We start from the raw sequence: 17,303 nt of genomic DNA, 5'->3' as shown, positions 1-17,303 counted from the left end.
ACTCCGCGCCTCACGATTCTGGGGCGGCGCGCGCGCACGCGTGACGACACCCCGCCTACGTCACACTCCCGCGACCCTGCGCGTCACCTCACACTGCGCGACTCCAGCTGTGTAAACGTCATATGTCCGCGACCACGCTGGCGCGCGCGCTGGCGCCACACAGAGGCGTAGACGTGCAACTGCAGCCTGCGCCCAGAGGGAGGAAAGACGTGGGCTCTAGCCTCCTCTTGTTTTTATGTTTATTTGGTTGTTCGAGGTAGGGTCTCACTCTAGCCCAGGCTGACCTGGAATTCACTATGTAGTCCTCCTGCCGCTGCCTCCTGAGGGCTGTTCGTCTCCTCATCCGCAGTTTCCTTACATTTCCAGTACTATGAATGGAACCAGCAACATCCCCGGTGGTGGTAACCACCAATCTTCCTTTGCCAGTAGACCTCGAAAATCATCAAAAAATGGGTCATCAGCAACTTCATCTGGTTGATTCCTGAGACCGTTGAAGAAAACAGTTTTAAACCCCTGATTTAGAGATCTCCATCCATTACGGCTTTATAGACTGTTGTCCAATTTGCTTTCTTTTGTAGTGACATTAAATTTGGCTATAAAGATGGAATAAATATGATGTTCACATGGACGTTAATTGAACAGAAGGATTCTTTCTATAAAGAATTGGACTCTGAGAGGCATGCAAGGATTTTTTTTCTGTGTTAGGAAAGATGTCAAATGATTTTTGGCCATTGTTTGGATTTGGAAATACTCTGCAATAGGTAGAGGCATTAGGCCATAGTTTGTTACTCTGAACTAACTGTACATCACATTCTCCTTGATGGTTCTTGTTATGCTGTTTTGTGAGCTTGTATGAAACAAGTGCTTTTTATCTTGAAATTCAACAAATGGAGAGAATAAGCATAGAATAGTGCATTCTGTGTAGCCATGTCACTGTGAGTAACCATTTCTTGCATATTTAGCCATTTTAATTTTTTTTTTGATCTTTACTTCTCTGTTGCTACACAAAACTGATTGAAGGAAAGTAACCCAGTTTTACAATCTGTATACCTAAAAGCGGGTACTACCGTTTATTTTACTGACTTGTTTAAATGATTCACTTTTGTAAGAATCAGGTGGCTTTATGCTTGTTGTACAATGCCATATTGGTATATGACATAACAGGAAACAGTATTGTATGACATATTTATAAATACTATAAAACTATGGTGTTTCATGCATTCAGAAATGGTTGTTAAAATTCTCCCAACTAGCCGGGCATGGTGGCACACGCCTTTAATCCCAGCACTCGGGAGGCAGAGGTAGGAGGATCGCCATGAGTTCGAGGCCACCTTGAGACTACATAGTGAATTCCAGGTCAGTCTGGGCTAGAGTGAGACCCTACCTCAAAAAATCAAAAAAAACAAAAATTCTCCCAACTGGTTCAACCTTTTCAGATACCCACACTGTACTCTTATGTTAAGCTTTACTTACCAGCATAGAAACTTTTTTAAAGTTGTTTTTGTATTTTTATTTATTTATTTATTTATTAGAGACAGAGAATGGGAGAGAGAGGGAGTGAGAATGGGCCAGGGCCTCTAACCACAGCAAATGAACTCCAGATGAATGCGCCACCATGTGCATCTGGCTTACATGGGTCCTGGAGAATTGAACCTGGGTCCTTAGGCTTTGCAGGCATGCACCTTCATTGCTAAGCCATCTCTCCAGCCCTAGAGTTTTTATTAGTGTGGATAACCACTTTCAAATTCTTTTCCATTTGGAAGCAATTGACAGATCACTAGTGTTCTGACTTTTCTCTGATAACACATTTACTTTTTTAAAAATTTTTTTTTCATTTATTTTTATTTATTTATTTGATAGCAACAGACAGAGAGAAAGAGGCAGATAGATAGAGAGAATGGGCGCGCCAGGGCCTACAGCCACTGCAAACAAACTCCAGATGCATGTGCCACTTTGTGCATCTGGCTAACGTGGGTCCTGGGGAAGCAGGCCTCAAACTGGGGTCCTTAGGCTTGACAGGCAAGGGCTTCACCACTAAGCAATCTCTCCAGCCCAAACACATTTACTTTTAATGTTACAGTAAAGAAAAGTTTTAACCAAGGTAAATGGAAATGGCATCTTAATTTTCCATGGCTATGATGGAACTAATGTGCTTAATACATATTTATCACTGGAATTCTAAAATACAATTTTAAATAAACCAGCTAATTGCTGGAAGAAGGCATTTTACCTAGTTATCTTAGTGTGTGGTGTAATAGTAGTAATTTCAAATTTAAGAGTTGCTTTAACAGTTAACAGAATATGCCTTTGTAATGTCTGAAAGTAGAAGCAGTTTATTAGGAGTTTCTACAGGTATTTTTAAATAGAACAAAAGGGGGCTGGAGAGATGGCTTAGCAGTAAGGCACTTGCCTGCAAAGCTACAGGACCCAGGTTTGATTCCCTTGGGCCCACGGATGTTGTTGCACAAGGTGGTGCATGCGTCTGGAGTTTCTTTGCAGTGGCTAAAGGCCCTGGTGTGCCCATTCCGTTTTTCTCTCTCTCCCTCCCTCTCCCTCTTTTTTTTTTCTCTCTCTCTCTCTCTCTCTGTCATAAACAAATAAAAATAATAAATCTTTTTTTAAAAAAAAGAAATCTGCATTGGCATTGGGAAATGGCTCAGTGGTTAAAAGCACTTGCTTGCAAAACCTGCCAGCCTAGGTTCAGTTACCCAGTATCCACATAAAGCCAGACCCACAAAGTGGTACATGTGTCTGGAGTTTGTTGGTGAGAGGGGGCACAGTTAGGGTGACTGAAACCCTGAAAGTGAAAAAGGCAGGAAAGCCTGCACTTGCTAGAAATCAAAGGTGATCTAACTTCTTATCTCTTGCCCAGGTTTCTAGACCTGTTTTTCCACAACCAGTACCCTCTCATGGAAGGGAGTTCTTTCATAGAATTTAAACATTGTGGTTGTTCAAGTTCAGCCCCCCAGAACTTGTTGTCAGGGCTAACCTCTTCCTGAGACAGCCCTTAGCCCTAACCAACCAGCTGTCCCTTTGGGTCACCTGAGCTGGAAGACAGCCCACCACTATAAGTTTATAATTATCTTTGCAAGGGGAAGGCACACTCTGTGACCACTTGGGAACATTCAGCTGTGGGGGAGTTTTGCCCTCAGCAGTGCCTGGGCTGGCTTGGCCCAGACCCAGCAGGGTTGAGCCAAAGGAGGACCCCCCAGCCCTTACTCTCCACATGGGCTCTTTACCCCTGCCAACTCCCCACATGGCAGGAACTCCTTGAACTTTCTTTTCTTTGCTTGGTGTTCCCAGGCCCTCCATGTAGCCTCTCTATGTGGGTGTCTTTCGTTGGCTCTGTACTTCCCTCAATAAATAAAATAATTTTTAATAATTATCCTTCTCAGTGTGTTTTTTTGAATAAATAAATAATTTTGTTTGTTTGTTTTTTCAAGGTAGGGTCTCACTCTAGCCCAGCATGACCTGGAATTCACTATGTAGTTTCAGGGTGGCCTTGAACTCATGGTGATCCTCCTACCTCTGCCTCCCAAGTGCTGGGATTAAAACACATGCACCACCATGCCTGGCAATTTTTTTTTAATTTATTTGAGAGAAAGAGAGAGAGAGAGGCAGATAGAGAGAATGGACATGCCAGGGTCTCCAGCTGCTACAAATGAACTCTAGACGCATGTGCCACCTTGTGCATCTGGCTTATGTGGGTCGCAGAGAATAGAACCTGGGTCCTTTGGCTTTTCAGGCAAGTGCCTTAACTGCTAAGCTAGCTCTCCAGCCATAAATAATTAAAAGAAAAAGAAGAAGAAGAAGACATTCCCCCCTCTGTCTCTTACCAACCAACGAAAACTGAACAGGAGTTCTGTCAACCTGGCTACTTCCCTGAGCATCAGCCCACACCTCCAGAAGAACAGGAAACCTCCATACCCTCCGGCCACCTAGGTGAAGCAACTTGCCCAGAGGCAGCGAGTGGTAAGAACAGGACAAGCCTGGGCCACAGAGCGTGGTGCCACAGCGCCCTGTCTTCCAGCCAGCGCCGCTTGGTGGAGGGGGCAAACAGCCCCAGCTGCCTGTGTGACCGCCGTCACCACCCCACGGGTCGGAGTCGTTCTCGAACAAGGGGCGGCAGGTGCCAGGTGCAGGCTGTGCTCCGGGGGTCGCTTGGATCCACGGTCCCCACTCCCACGTGCTGCCACTCCACCCATGCGCTGTTTACCCCAGACTGACTCCCACGCAGGAAGGGAAAGAGGAAAGTCGGGAGAAGGAGCTTCCCGCGGCCTGAAGGAACAAAATCCAACATACCTGTTTTTTACTATTATTTAAAAGATGGTTCGGGGCTGGAGAGATTGCTTAGTGGTTAAGGCCCTTGCTTGCCCTAGACCTAGAGGCCCTAGCATGCCCATTCTCTCTCTGTTTTTCTCTCACTCTCTGCTTGCAAATAAATAAGGTTTTTTTTTTTTTTTAATTTATTTGAGAGAAAGAGGCAGAGAGAGAGAGAGAGAGAGAGAAATGGGCATTCCAGGGCTTCAGCAGCTACAAACAAACTCCAGACATGTGCACCACCTTGTGCAGATGGCTTAGGTGGGTCCTAGTGAATCAAACCTGGGTCCTTTGGCTTGGAAGGCAAGCACCTTAACCGCTAAGCCATCTCTTCAGCCCAGTAAAAAAAGGTTGGTTTTTTTTTTTTTTTTTTTTGGTTTTTCAAAGCAGGGTCCCACTCTAACCCAGGCTGACCTAGAACTCACAGCAATCCTTCTACCTCTGCTTCCTGAGTGCTGGGATCAAAGATGTGCGCCACCACAACCAGCTCATAATTTTTTTTTTTTCCCCAAGGTCTTACTCTAGCCTAGGCTGACCTGGAATTCACTATGTAGTCTTAGGGTGGCCTCGAACTCACAGTGACCCTCCTACCTCTGCCTCCCAAGTGCTGAGATTAAAGGCATGCACCACCACACCCAGCTCTCATAAAAAAAATATTTTTAGGGCTGGGGAAATGGCTTAGCGGTTAAGGCATTTGCCTGTGAAGCCTAAGGATCTTGGTTTGATTCCCCAGGACCCATGCAAGCCAGGTGCACAAAGGACACATGCATCTGGAGTTTGTTCACAGTGTCCAGAGGCCCTGGCATGCCCATTCTCTTTCTCTCTCTCTCTCTCTCTCAAATAAATAAATAAGATATTAAAAATTTAAAACAAGATAGTTCAAGCCAAAGGAAGGGTAGGACTGCTTACAATGCACACTTCCAGACACAAAATGGCCTGGATATCTATGACCTCGCAGTGCCTGACACTACCTACACAAGACCATCTTAATAGGAAGAAAAGATGATGGCATCAAAAGTAAAGAGAGGCTGATTGAGAGGGGGAGGGGGATATTACAGAGGGTGGAGTTGCAAAGACAAAGCATGGGGGGAGGGAGGATCACCATGGCTTATCATCTATAATTATGGAAGCTGTCAATAATAAAAAAAAGAGATAGTTCAAGCTAGGCTTGATGGTGCACACCTTTAATCCCAGCACTCAGGAGGCTGGGTAGGAGGATGATCACTATGATTTTAAGACCAGCCTGAAGTTACAGTGTGAATTCCAGGTCAGCCTAGGCTAGAATGAGTCGCTGCTTTGGGGGGGGGGGAACATTAAGAGTAGATAAATCTTTCAGTCACACCTGAGCGATAATTTGTAGTTGTCTCTCACCAACATAAGCAACACCATGCCAGAAATCACTAATTTTTTTTTTTTTTTTGAGGTAGGGTCTCACTCTAGCCCAAGCTGACTTGGAATTCACTATGGAGTCTCAGGGTGGCCTCAAACTCATGGCAATCCTTCTACCTCTGCTTCCTGAGTTCTGGAATTAAAGGCGTGCACCACCACACCTGGCTCAGAAATCACTAATTTTTTTCAAAATATTCAACCTTCTAAATTAAACAACCTTTTTCTAAAAGCATAAGGTACTTTAAAAAGAAGAATATGGACTAGAGAGATGCTCCCGGTTAAGGTGCTTACCTGCAAAGCCAAAGTACCCAGGTCCAATTCCCCAGGACCCACATAAGCCACACACACAAGATGGCACATGCATCTGGAGTTCATTTGCAGTAGCTGAAGGCCTTTGTGCACCCATTCTCCCTCCTGTCTCTGCCTCTTTCTCTCTATATATAATAAATAAAATAATTTAAAAAAGAAAAGAAGGCGGCACTGGGTGTGGTGATGCATGCCTTTAATCTTGGGAGGCAGAAGTAGGAGGATCACTGCGAGTTGGAGGCCACCTGAGACTACATAGTAAATTCCAGATCAGCCTGGGCTAGAGTGAGACCCTACCTCAGAAAAAAGAAGGAGGAGAGGAGAGGGAGGGGAAAGGGGAGGAGGAAGAGAAGAAGGAGGAGGAGGAGGAAGGAAGGAAGGGCTGGAGAGATGGCTTAACAGTTAAGACACTTGCCTGCAAAGCCCAAGGACCCATGTTCAACACCCCAGATCCCACATAAGCTAAACGCACATGGTGGTGCATGCATCTGGAGTTTTCATTTGCAGTGGCTGGAGGTCCTGGCATGCCCAGTCTCTCTCTCTTTATCTGCCTCTCTCTCTCTCTCTTTCTCTCTCTTTCTTTCTTATAAATTCAATTATTATAAAACAAATAAATAATAGCAAAAAGTAAGGTGGGAGCTGGGGAAATGGCTCAGTGAATAAAGCTGGAATTCTGTCCCCAGGCCCAAATAAAAATCTGGATTCCGGGCTGGAGAGATAGCTTAGTGGTTAAGTGCTTGCCTGTGAAGCCTAAGGACCCCAGTTCAAGATTTGATTCCCCAGGACCCACGTAAGCCAGATGCACAAGGGGGCGCATGCATCTGGAGTTCGTTTGCAGCAGATGGAGGCCCTGGGGTGCCCATTCTCTCTCTCTATCTGCCTCTTTCTCTCTCTGTCTGTTGCTTTTAAATAAAAATAATAATAATAATAATATTTTTAAAAATCTGGATTCCAAGGCGGGCTTCTGTAATTCCAGTCCACCGATGCTGATGTCAAGATGGGAGACAGAAATAGGAGACTTTCCCAGAAGCTTCTAGGGGTTTTGTTTCTGGTTTACTGAAATGTAAAAAGACTCAGGCTGGAGAGATGGCTTAGTGGTTAAGGCACTTGTCTTCGTAAGCCTAAGAACCCAGGTTCGATTCCCCAGTACCCATGTAAGCCAGATGCACAAGAGAGCACATACATGCATCTGGAGTTCATTTGCAGTGACTGGAGCCCCTGGTGCACCCCATTCTCTTTCTCTCCTCCCCTTTCTCTCTCTCTTCCTTTCCTCTGTCTCTTTCAAATAAATAAATAAATAAAAAGTGAAATATTTTTAAACAAAATATTTTAAATACTTATTTGAGAGAGAGAAATAGCCAGAGGGAGGGTGACAAAGATAGATAGGTAGAGAGAGAGAGAATAGGTGCACCAGGGCCTCCAGCCACTGCAAACAAACTCCACACGTGTGCGCTCCCTTGTGCAGCTGGCTTATGTAGGTCCTGAGGAATTGAACCTGGGTCCTTTGGCTTTGCAGGCAAGCACCTGAACCTCTAAGCCATCTCTCCAGTCCATAAATAGAAGTAAAATATTTTCTTAAAAAATGTGGGCTTCAAAACATTACAGGCCATTGCCAAGGCCTTTGGTTTTCCACCAGGAAGAGATGGTAAGACCCTATTGCTGAAGACTCCACATACTTGGGCTGCAATGTCACTGAGAAATCCTGCTGGAACTGAGCTGAAAACCTCTTCCATGTAGACCAGCTGACAGAAAGCTGGAAAAAGCCACACTGCATGCAGTTCAATGAGAGAGAGAGAAATCACCAGTGAAGTTACTCAACAGTGGACACTGCAAGCCTTATATTTGGCCACCAGGCCAAATGAGCCAATGTCACCAAACTGTCCAGTAAGCACATCTCTTAATGTTCATACCCATATATTAATGCTACTCTCACTTTTGGTTAGAGAACCTTCTCTTTTCAGATGGCAGGGACCTTGGAATGACTCAGAAGGCACCATAGTGCTGAGAAGATGTGACAGAGGAGTGCTTACCACTGAAATATCTCTACCACACCTTCCAAGGCTCAGGGTCTATTGCGGAAGAGGTGGCGGAAAGAATGTAAGAGCCAAAGGAAGTATAGGACTCCTTACAACATGCTCCTCCAGACACAAAATGGCCTGGGTATCCATGACCTCACAAGTGCCTGACACTACCTACACAAGACCATCATAACAGGAGGAAAAGATGATGATATCAAAATAAAAGAGAGACTGATTGAGAGAGGGAGAGGGTATGATGGAGGGTGGATTTGTGATGGGAAAATTTGGGGAGGGAAGGAATTATCATGGTTTATTGTCTATAATTATGGAAGTTGTCAATAAAAATAAATAAAATTTAAAAGGCATGGTGGTGCACACCTTTATTCCCAGTACTCTGGAGGCAGAGGTAGGAGGATTGCCATGAGTTCAAGGCCACCCAGAGACTATGTAGTGAATTTCAGATCAGTCTGGGCTAGAGTGAGACCCTACCTACCTGGAGAAAAAAAAAAAAAAAAAAAAAAAAAAAAAGTAGGAGTGGTAGCACACACCTTTAATCCTAGCACTTGGGGAGGCAGAAATAGGAGAAAGAACCAAAAAAATTTTTTTTCTTTTTTTGATGTTTTGAGGTAGGGTCTTACTCTGGCCCAGGGTGACCTGGAATTAACTATGTAGTCTCAGGGTGGCCTCACACTAACTCATGGTGATCCTCCTATCTCTGCCTCCCAAGTGCCCAAATGCTGGGATTAAAGGCATGTGTCAACACGCCAGGCCTCAAAAATATTTTCTTAAAAATATACAAAGACTCCTTGTTAGGACCAGTTCTGGAGGAATCACCTTGCCTCCCCGCCTGCCTCTCAGGCTCTGCCCACACGATGGTGACACATTGACTCCCTGGCACAGCAAACCCTGGATCAACTGTTCTCACTGGGACACACCATCTGTTTCCACAGGTGTTACCCTCCTACTTGTACAGTGTGGGCACCTGGGGGCGAGTTCAACAAGGACCAGTCTGCCTTCTGGGAAATCCCAAAGATATAGGGTGTTGGTACATGCTGTGGTCCAAGCCAGCTCAGGACCAGGTGCAGCGGGTGGGGCCGCGTGTGGTCGAGGCACCACCTTCTAGATCTTCCTATGTCTCTAAGCTTCAGGTAAACCTCTACTCTGGGACAGAGGAGATGGCTCAGGGTTCAAGATGCTTTCATTGCAAAGCCTGTCCACCTTAGTTCAAACCCCAGCCTCCACATAAAGCAAGCCGGGCATTTGCTGAAAGTGGTAATGAACTCCAGACGCATGTGACATTTTGTGCGTCCAGCTTTACACAGGTACTGGGGAAGTGAATCTGTCTCATTTGGCTTTTCTGGCAAAGGCCTTAATCACTAACCCATTTCTCCAGCTCAATTGTCTTTTTATTTTTATTTTTCTGGCGGGGTGGGGGGGGGGTTCCAGGTAGGGTCTCACTCTAGCTCAGGCTGACCTGGAATTCACTATGTAGTCTCAGGCTGGCCTCAAACTCACAGTGAGCCTCTGGAGTGCTGGGATTAAAGGTGTGCGCCACCACACCAGGCTTCCCATCTCCTTTTTGAAAAAATATATTATTTATTTATTTATTTGAGAGAGAGAAAGAGGCAGAGAGAGAGAACAAGCATGACAGGGCCTCCAGCCACTGCAAAGGAACCCTAGATGCATGTGCCCCCTTGTGTATCTGGCTTATGTGGGTCCTGAAGAATCAAACTGGGATCCTTGGCTTTGCAGGCAAATGCCTTAATCGCTAAGCCATCTCTCCAGCCCCCCATCACCTTTTCATTATTATTATTATTTTATATATTTGAGATAGAGAAATAGAGAATCGACGCACCAGGGCCTTCAGCCACTGCAAACAAACTCCACATGCATGCGCCACCTTGTGTATATGGCTTATGTGAATCCTGGGGGATCGAACCTGGGTCCTTTGGCTTTGCAGGCAAGTACCTTAACCACTAAGTCATCCCTCTACCCCCCCTCCCATATCCTTTAAAAATATGCTGGGCTGGAGAGACGGCTTAGTTGTTAAGGTGTTTGCCTGCAAAGTCAAAGGACCTCGGTTCAATTTCCCCAGGACCCACATAAGTCAGATCAGATGCACAAGGTGGCACATGCATCTGGAGTTCATTCGTTTGTAGTGGCTGGAGGCCTGGCATGCTCATTCTTTCTGCCCCCTCCTCTCTCTCTCCCTCCCTCCTTCCCTCCCTCCCTCTCCCTCTTTTCCTCTCTCAAATAAATAAATAAATAAAAAGAGTGAAAAATAAATATAAGGGAGGTGTGGTAGTGCACACCTTTAATCCCAGCACTCAGGAGGCAGGGGTAGGAGGATCGCCGTGAGTTCAAGGCCACCCTGAGACTACACAGTGAATTCCAGATCAGCCTGGACTACAGTGAGACCCTAAGACTTTTGAAAGACCAGAAAAATAAAATTAAAATGTCAGGCTGGAGAGATGGCTTAGCCGTTAAGGCACTTGCCTGCAAACCTTAATGACCAGGTTTGATTCCCCAGTATCCATATAAACCAGATGCACAAAGTAGGGCATGTGTCTGGAGTTCATTTGCAGTGGCTAGGGGCCCTGGTGCTCCCATTCTATATCTGCCTCTCTCTCTCAAATAAATAAATAATATATTTTTTAATAGGGCTGGAAAGATGGCTTAGCAGTTAAGGCACTTGACTGCAAAGCCTAAGGACCCAGGTTTGACTCCCCAGAAACCATGTAAGCCAGATGCACAATGGGACATGTGTGCACAAGGTCACACATGGACACAAGGTGGTGCATGTGCCAGAAGTTTGCAGTGGCTGGGGCCCTGGCGCACCAATTCTTTCTTTCTCTCTCCCTCATAAAAAATGAAAAAAGAACAAAAAAAATTAAAAAATACCCGGGTGTGGTGGCACTGGCCTTTAATCCCAGAACTTGGGGGGCAGAGGTTGGAGGATCACAGAGAGTTCAAGGCCACCGTGAGACTACATACTGAATTCCAGGTCAGCCTGAGCTAGAGTGAGACCCTACCTCGAAAAACCAAAATAATAATAATAATAAACAAGGCAGAGGTAGGAGGATTGCTGTGAGGTCAAGGCCAGCCTGGGGCTACAGAGTGAGTTCCAGGTCAGTCTGGGCTAGGGTAAGACCCTACCTCCAAAAATCAAAATAAACAAACAAAACCTTGAGCTCGGTGCGGTGGCTCATCTTCCTTCCTCGGGCCCCCCGAGTGCGGGGACTGGAAGGCCACCACCGGCCGGGCTGACCACTGACCCTTTGTTCCCGGAGCTCGTGACTCGGCGTCACGCGGAGGCGGGCGCGTCCCGGTCCCGAGGGGAGGGCCGAGCCCTTCCGGGTTCGGTCCCGTCACGTGGCGCCGGGGCGGAGCCGGGCCCGGGCTCTTAGGCCAGCGGCCGGGGTGGGGACGGCGGAGGTCGGGGTCGTCTCGGAGCCGCCGACATGATGTGCGGGGGGCCCAGCGCCACCAAGCCCGCCACGGCCGACACGCAGGAGATTGCCGACAAGGTGAGGATCCGGGACGGGAGAACCGGGTCAGGGCGGGCCGGCGGGGACCGCGGGCACCGGGGCCGCGCCGCCTCCCCACGCCTGGCCGCAGGGCGCCGGCTCCCGCAGCGCAGCCGTCCCCGCGGGGCTCGGGGCGCGGCCGCACCCGCCGCTCGGAGCCGGTGCTGGGCGGGCCCGCGGGATTCCGGGACCCGGGAGCTGGACGGGGTCCGCGGCTGAGCCCAGGAGACACGCGCTGGGCGGCGGAGGGACGCGATGGCCACCGAGAGCCCGGAGAGGCGGGCAGCGCTGGGCTGGCCCCGCGGGGCGGATGCTCGGGCGAGCCTGCACGGTGGCATCCTCGGAGCGCAGCCCACGTAATAGACAGACAGACAGACAGAATGGGCTCGCCAGGGCAGGCCCTGCAAACAAACTCCAGATGCATGCGCCCCCTTGTGCATCTGGCTTACGTGGGTCCTGGGGAATTGAACCTGGGTCCTTTGGCCTTACAGGCAAACGCCTTAATTGCTAAGGCATCTCTCCAGCCCTCAAAGTTTTTTAACTAGGTAGGAGAGCTCAAGGGCTGGTGCCTCAGTTTCTCCATCTGCACCAGCATGTTAGGCCTGGGTGGAAGAGACTGATAAGAGTTTAGGAGTCAATCTGTTGAGTTAGAGCGTTGACCTGGAAGCTGGTTAGCAAAGCCCAGATTCTTCACAAGCCAGAGATCGCCCAGGGTCTTGAGCAAGAAGAAAAGTCACTTTCCTTTCTTCTTTCTTGCCTTCTCCCAAGCCCTCAGGCAAGGCACATGACTGACCAAGCCACCTTGTCTAAACTTGAATAGCTTGGGTGATTTAGGTTGTGACTTGAAAGGGTGGGGCTGTGAGTCAATACCATGAGTCCCTGAAAATGAGGAATTGGTCCAAACACACTTGCCAGGCTGAGTGAACCGTGCTGGACAAAAAATAGTGCCTCGGCCGGGCATGGTGGCACACGCCTTTAATCCCAGCACTCAGGAGGCAGAGGTAGGATTGCAGTGAGTTTGAGGACACCCTGAGACTCCATAGGGAATTCCAGGTTGGCTTGGGCTAGAGTGAGACCCTACCTCAAACTCCTGTGCCCCCCCCCAAAAAAAAATACTGCCTCACCGTCCTCAGCCTGGACCAAAGAGTTTTCTCATGCACACGTAGGCGATGGTAGCTTTGTTGCTGGGAGGAATTAAGGCTGGATCGTCTCAGAAAAAGGTGGAGCAGTATTGACTCCAAAGATCTCACTGGGTAGATGTGATCCCACTGTGCAGATGAGAAGAGAAATGGAGAGCCACCACCCACCCCCTGCAGACAGGAGCAGAGGGCCTTAACTAACTCCCATGCTCCCTGGCCATCCTCCTTCCTAGACTCCAGTCTAACGTGTATGTCAGGCCCTCCCTGAAGACTGAGCAGGTGGAAGAGCTCCTTGGGAGAGACAGAGAGAGGAGGAGAGAGAGAGAGAAGGGAGGGAGAGAGAGAATATGAAGAATTCCAGATGCATGTGTCACTTGGTACATCTGCCTTTATGTAGGTACTAGAGAATTGAACCTGGGTCCTTTGGTTTTTCCTGCAAGTATCTTAACTGCTAAGCCATCTCTCTAGCTCTGAATTTTTTTCAAGGTAGGGTCTCACTCTAGCCCAGGCTGACCTGGAATTCACTATGTCATCTCAGGGTGGCCTAGAACTCACAGTGATCCTCCTACCTCTACCTGAGTGCTGGGATAAAAGGCATGCACCTCCATGCCTGGCTGAAAAGATTGAATTTTAAAAATGAGTTTTAAATGTGGTTCAGTGATAGTGTGCGCTTAGAATGTACAAGGTCCTGGGTTTCATTTCCAGCACCAAGAAATATATCAGTAAATTAGTTAAAAATGGTACACAGATTCGGGCGTAGTGGTGTACACCTTTAATCACAGCACTTACGAGGCAGAAGTAGGAGGATTGCCAAGAGTTCAAGGCCACCCTGAGACTACAGAGTGAACTGCAGGTCAGCTTGAGATGGAGTGAGACCCTAGCTAGAAAAACAAGGGAAAAAAAAAAAACCAGAAACACAGCCTTTTATTTATTTATTTTTCTTTAATTTTTATTTATGGATTTGAGAGAGTGAGAAAGAGGCAGAGAGAAAAAGAGAGAGAGCAAGAATGGGTGCTGCGGGGCCTCTAGCCATTGCAAACGAACTCCAGATGCATGTGCCGCCTTGTGCATCTGGCTGAATGGGTCCTGGGGAATCGAACTGAGGTCCTTTGGCTTTGAAGGCAAGTACCTTAACCTCTAAGACATCTTTCTAGCCCCAAAACACACAACCTTTTAAATGAACTATTTGCATGTTATGTGAAAAAAAGAAGCCAGGACCTTGTACATTCTAAGCGCACACTATCACTGAACCACATTTAAAGTGCAAAGAGAATAGCAAAGATATCAAAAATGTCTCTTGCCCAAGCGAGTGTGAGTGAATGTCACTGAGCTTGAGCAGAAGGAAGAAGGACACTTTCCATGTCCCCTCGAGGCCCACAGCCTGCTGCGTCCACAGCTGGACAGAACCCTGGGGAGAAGGGTTGGTGGGCACAAGCTGGGGGACGGGCATCTGGCAGACTGGACGCCAACTGCTGCTGAGACTCAGTCCTGCACTTCTGCCCCTTCTAGGTGAAGTCCCAGCTTGAGGAGAAGGAAAACCGGAAGTTCTCCGTCTTTAAAGCTGTGTCTTACAGAAGCCAGGTCGTGGCCGGCACCAACTACTTCATCAAGGTGGGTGCTGGGTGCTGAGGAGGAAGTGGCTCAGGTAGGCCTGGGGTCATGGCCTCGGCCACCAGGCAGAGTGCTCCAGGGATCCCCTCTGAGATCACCCCCTTAGAGGAGCAGCATGCGGGGGGAGCACGTGTGTGTGTGTGTGTGTGTGTGTGTGTGTGTCTGTGTGTCTGTGTGTGTGTGTCTCAGGAGGAGGAGCGAATATGGGTGCCAGGGACTTGTGTTGGAAGAGGATAGGAATTGTCACCAGCTCAGTAGCTGTGACCTGTGCTCGCTTACCTGCTCCGAGGCTCACTCCAGCCCAGAGCCTGGGGCCCAAATGCCGACTTTCTCACTGGTGTCCCCCCCCCCCCCCCCCCCCCCCCCCCCCCCCCCCCCCCCCCCCCCCCCCCCCCCCGTCTCTCTGTAGGTTGACGTCGGTGATGATGAGTTCATGCACCTGAGGGTGTTCCAAAGTCTCCCTCATGAGAACAAGCCACCAACCTTGCATGCCTACCAGACCAAGAAGGCCGAGCATGACGAGCTAGGCTACTTCTGACTCCTCAGTCCCTGTGCACATGCATTTTAATGTGTCCTCCATGCTGGGGACCTAGAAATAAATTCCACCCCTCCTCTGTGGCTCTGACTTGGAGAAGATGGGGTTAAGCTTTTCTCCTGTGCTTTCCAAACTCTTTTGTATTTTCCTTCTCATTAATGATGTTAATTTTATTTTCAAACAGTATGACACGTAATTGCTCTGTAAATATATATTTTTAAGGTCACAAAATATCTCGTTTTGAATTTTGTTTTGGTGTATGTAGGGTAAGTATGATGTCATGTGACATGTGCCATATGTTTGTGTGTGCCCCTGTGTGTGTAGATGCCAGAGGAGAATGTGAGTGTCCAGTGTTTTGTTTTGTTTCATTTTTTTTTTTTTTTTTCCTGAGATAGGGTCTCGCTCTAGTTCACACTGACCTGGAATTCACTATGTCTCGGGGTGGCTCACAGCGATCCTCATACCTCTGTCTTCTGAGTACCAGGATTGAAGGTGTGCACCACCTCACCTGGATACTTAACTTTCTCTTCTCTCTCTCTCTTTCTCTCTCTCTCTCTCTCTCTCTCTCTCTCTCTCTCTTTTTCTTTTGAGGTAGGGTCTCTCTGTAGCCCAGGCTGACCTGGAATTCACTGTGTAGTCTCAGGGTGGCCTTGAATTCATGGTGATCCTCCTACCTCTGCCTCTCCAGTGCTGGGGTTAAAGGCATGTGCCACCATGCCTGGCCTCTCTTTTTATTTCCTTATTTATTTTTAATTTTATTTATTTGAGAGAGGAGGAGAGAGAAAGAGGCAGATAGAGAATGGCACTCAGAGTCTCCAGCCACAGCAAATGAACTTCAGATGCATATGTCCCTCGTGCATCCAACTTCTGTTGGTCCTGGGGAGTTGAACCAGGGACCTTTGCCTTTGCAGGCAAACGTCTTAATGGCTAAGCCATCACTCCAGCCCATTTTTATTTTTATTTATTTGAAAGAGGCAAAGAGAACGGGCATGCCAGGGTCTTTAGAAGCCAAAAATTAACTTCAGACACATGCGCCACCTTGTGCTGGTCCTGGGGAACTGAATCTGGGTCCTTTAGCTTTACAGGCAAACGCCTTATTGACTAAGCCATCTCTTCTGCCCTCTTCTTCTCTCTCTCTCTCTCTTTTTTTTTTTTTGCTTGTTTTTCGATATAGGGTCTCACTCTAGCTCAGGCTGACCTGGAATTCACTCTGTAGTCTCAGGATGGCCTTGAACTCATGGCAATCCTCCTATCTCTGCCTCTTGAGTGCTGGGATTAAAGGCATGCACCACCATGCCCAGCTTTTCTCTCTCTCTCTTTAATATGTTGTTTATTTGAGAAAGAACAGAGAAAAAGAGGTAGAATGAGCATGGGCATGTCAGGGCCACTTGCCCCTGTAAACAAACTCCATACATACACCAGTTTGTAGACCTGGCTTTTGTATGCAGTACTGAAGAATTACAACCTAGGCCAGGTCAAGCCAGCCAACTTTGCAAGCAAGCATCCTTAACCACTGTGAAATCTTCCCAGAAGGATTCATTTTGTCACATATATATATATTCCTACCTCTGCCTCCTGAGTGATGGGATTAAAGACATGCACCACCTTTCTTTTTTTTTTTAATTTTTGTTTATTTTTCTTTATTTATTTGAGAGAGACAGTCAGATAGAGAAAGAGGCAGAGAGAGAGCGAGAATAGGTGCACCAGGGCCTCCAGCCACTGCAGACGAGCTCCAGATCCATGCGCCCCCTTGTACATCTGGCTAACATGGTCCTGGTGAATCGAACCTCGTAGGCTTTATAAGCAAGCTATTAACCCCTAAGCCATCTCTCCAACCCATATGTCATCTTTTTAAAAAAGCCTCAGTAGGGCTGGAGAGATGGCATAGCGGTTAAGCGCTTGCCTGTGAAGCCTAAGGACCCCGGTTCGAGGCTCGGTTCCCCAGGTCCCACGTTAGCCAGATGCACAAGGGGGCGCACGCGTCTGGAGTTCGTTTGCAGAGGCTGGAAGCCCTGGCGCGCCCATTCTCTCTCTCTCCCTCTGTCTGTCTTTCTCTCTGTGTCTGTCGCTCTCAAATAAATAAATAAAAAATTTTAAAAAAAATAAAAAAAAATAATAAAATAAAAAAGCCTCAGTAGCCAGACAGGTTGGCACACACACACGCATGAAGAAACAAAGTTCCAGTCTAGAGGGCTAGAAAGATGGCTCAGCTGTTAAAGGTACTTGCTTGCAAATCCTGATGTTCCAGGTTCGATTCCCCAGTACCCACATAAAGCCAGATGTACCAAGTGGCACATGGCATCTGGAATTCATTCTCTCCCTCTGACAAAAAAATAAATACTTTAAAAAAAGCTAAGGGCTGGAGATATGGCTTAGTGATTAAGGTGTTTGTCTGTGAAACCAAAGGATCTAAGTTCAGTTCTCCAGGACCCATGTTAGCCAATTGCAGTTAGCCAGT

General features: G+C 47.5%; 1 protein-coding gene across 1 annotated transcript; it reads left to right on the top strand.

Annotated features, from left to right (window-relative positions):
* Window positions 1–11,428: 11,428 nt before the first annotated feature.
* Window positions 11,429–15,076, top strand: LOC123460884 (cystatin-B-like). Its single transcript, XM_045151056.1, has 3 exons — window positions 11,429–11,560; window positions 14,209–14,310; window positions 14,720–15,076. The coding sequence occupies exons 1-3, from the start codon at window positions 11,495–11,497 to the stop codon at window positions 14,846–14,848; spliced, it is 297 nt and encodes a 98-aa protein (XP_045006991.1). The 5' UTR covers window positions 11,429–11,494; the 3' UTR covers window positions 14,849–15,076.
* Window positions 15,077–17,303: the final 2,227 nt, after the last annotated feature.

The sequence above is a fragment of the Jaculus jaculus genome, chromosome 5, assembly GCF_020740685.1.
Source record: "Jaculus jaculus isolate mJacJac1 chromosome 5, mJacJac1.mat.Y.cur, whole genome shotgun sequence".
Classification (NCBI taxonomy): Eukaryota; Metazoa; Chordata; class Mammalia; order Rodentia; family Dipodidae; genus Jaculus; species Jaculus jaculus.
The sequence above is the reverse complement of the archived record's forward strand: the minus strand, read 5'-3'. Positions and strand labels throughout refer to the sequence as shown.

Bases quoted from the DNA above. Each gene is read 5' to 3' on its own strand.
- LOC123460884 (XM_045151056.1), top strand. From the start codon at position 11,495: ATGATGTGCGGGGGGCCCAGCGCCACCAAGCCCGCCACGGCCGACACG. The intron at 11,561-14,208 runs GTGAGGATCCGG...TGCCCCTTCTAG, and splicing joins CGCAGGAGATTGCCGACAAG to GTGAAGTCCCAGCTTGAGGA. The intron at 14,311-14,719 runs GTGGGTGCTGGG...GTCTCTCTGTAG, and splicing joins GCACCAACTACTTCATCAAG to GTTGACGTCGGTGATGATGA.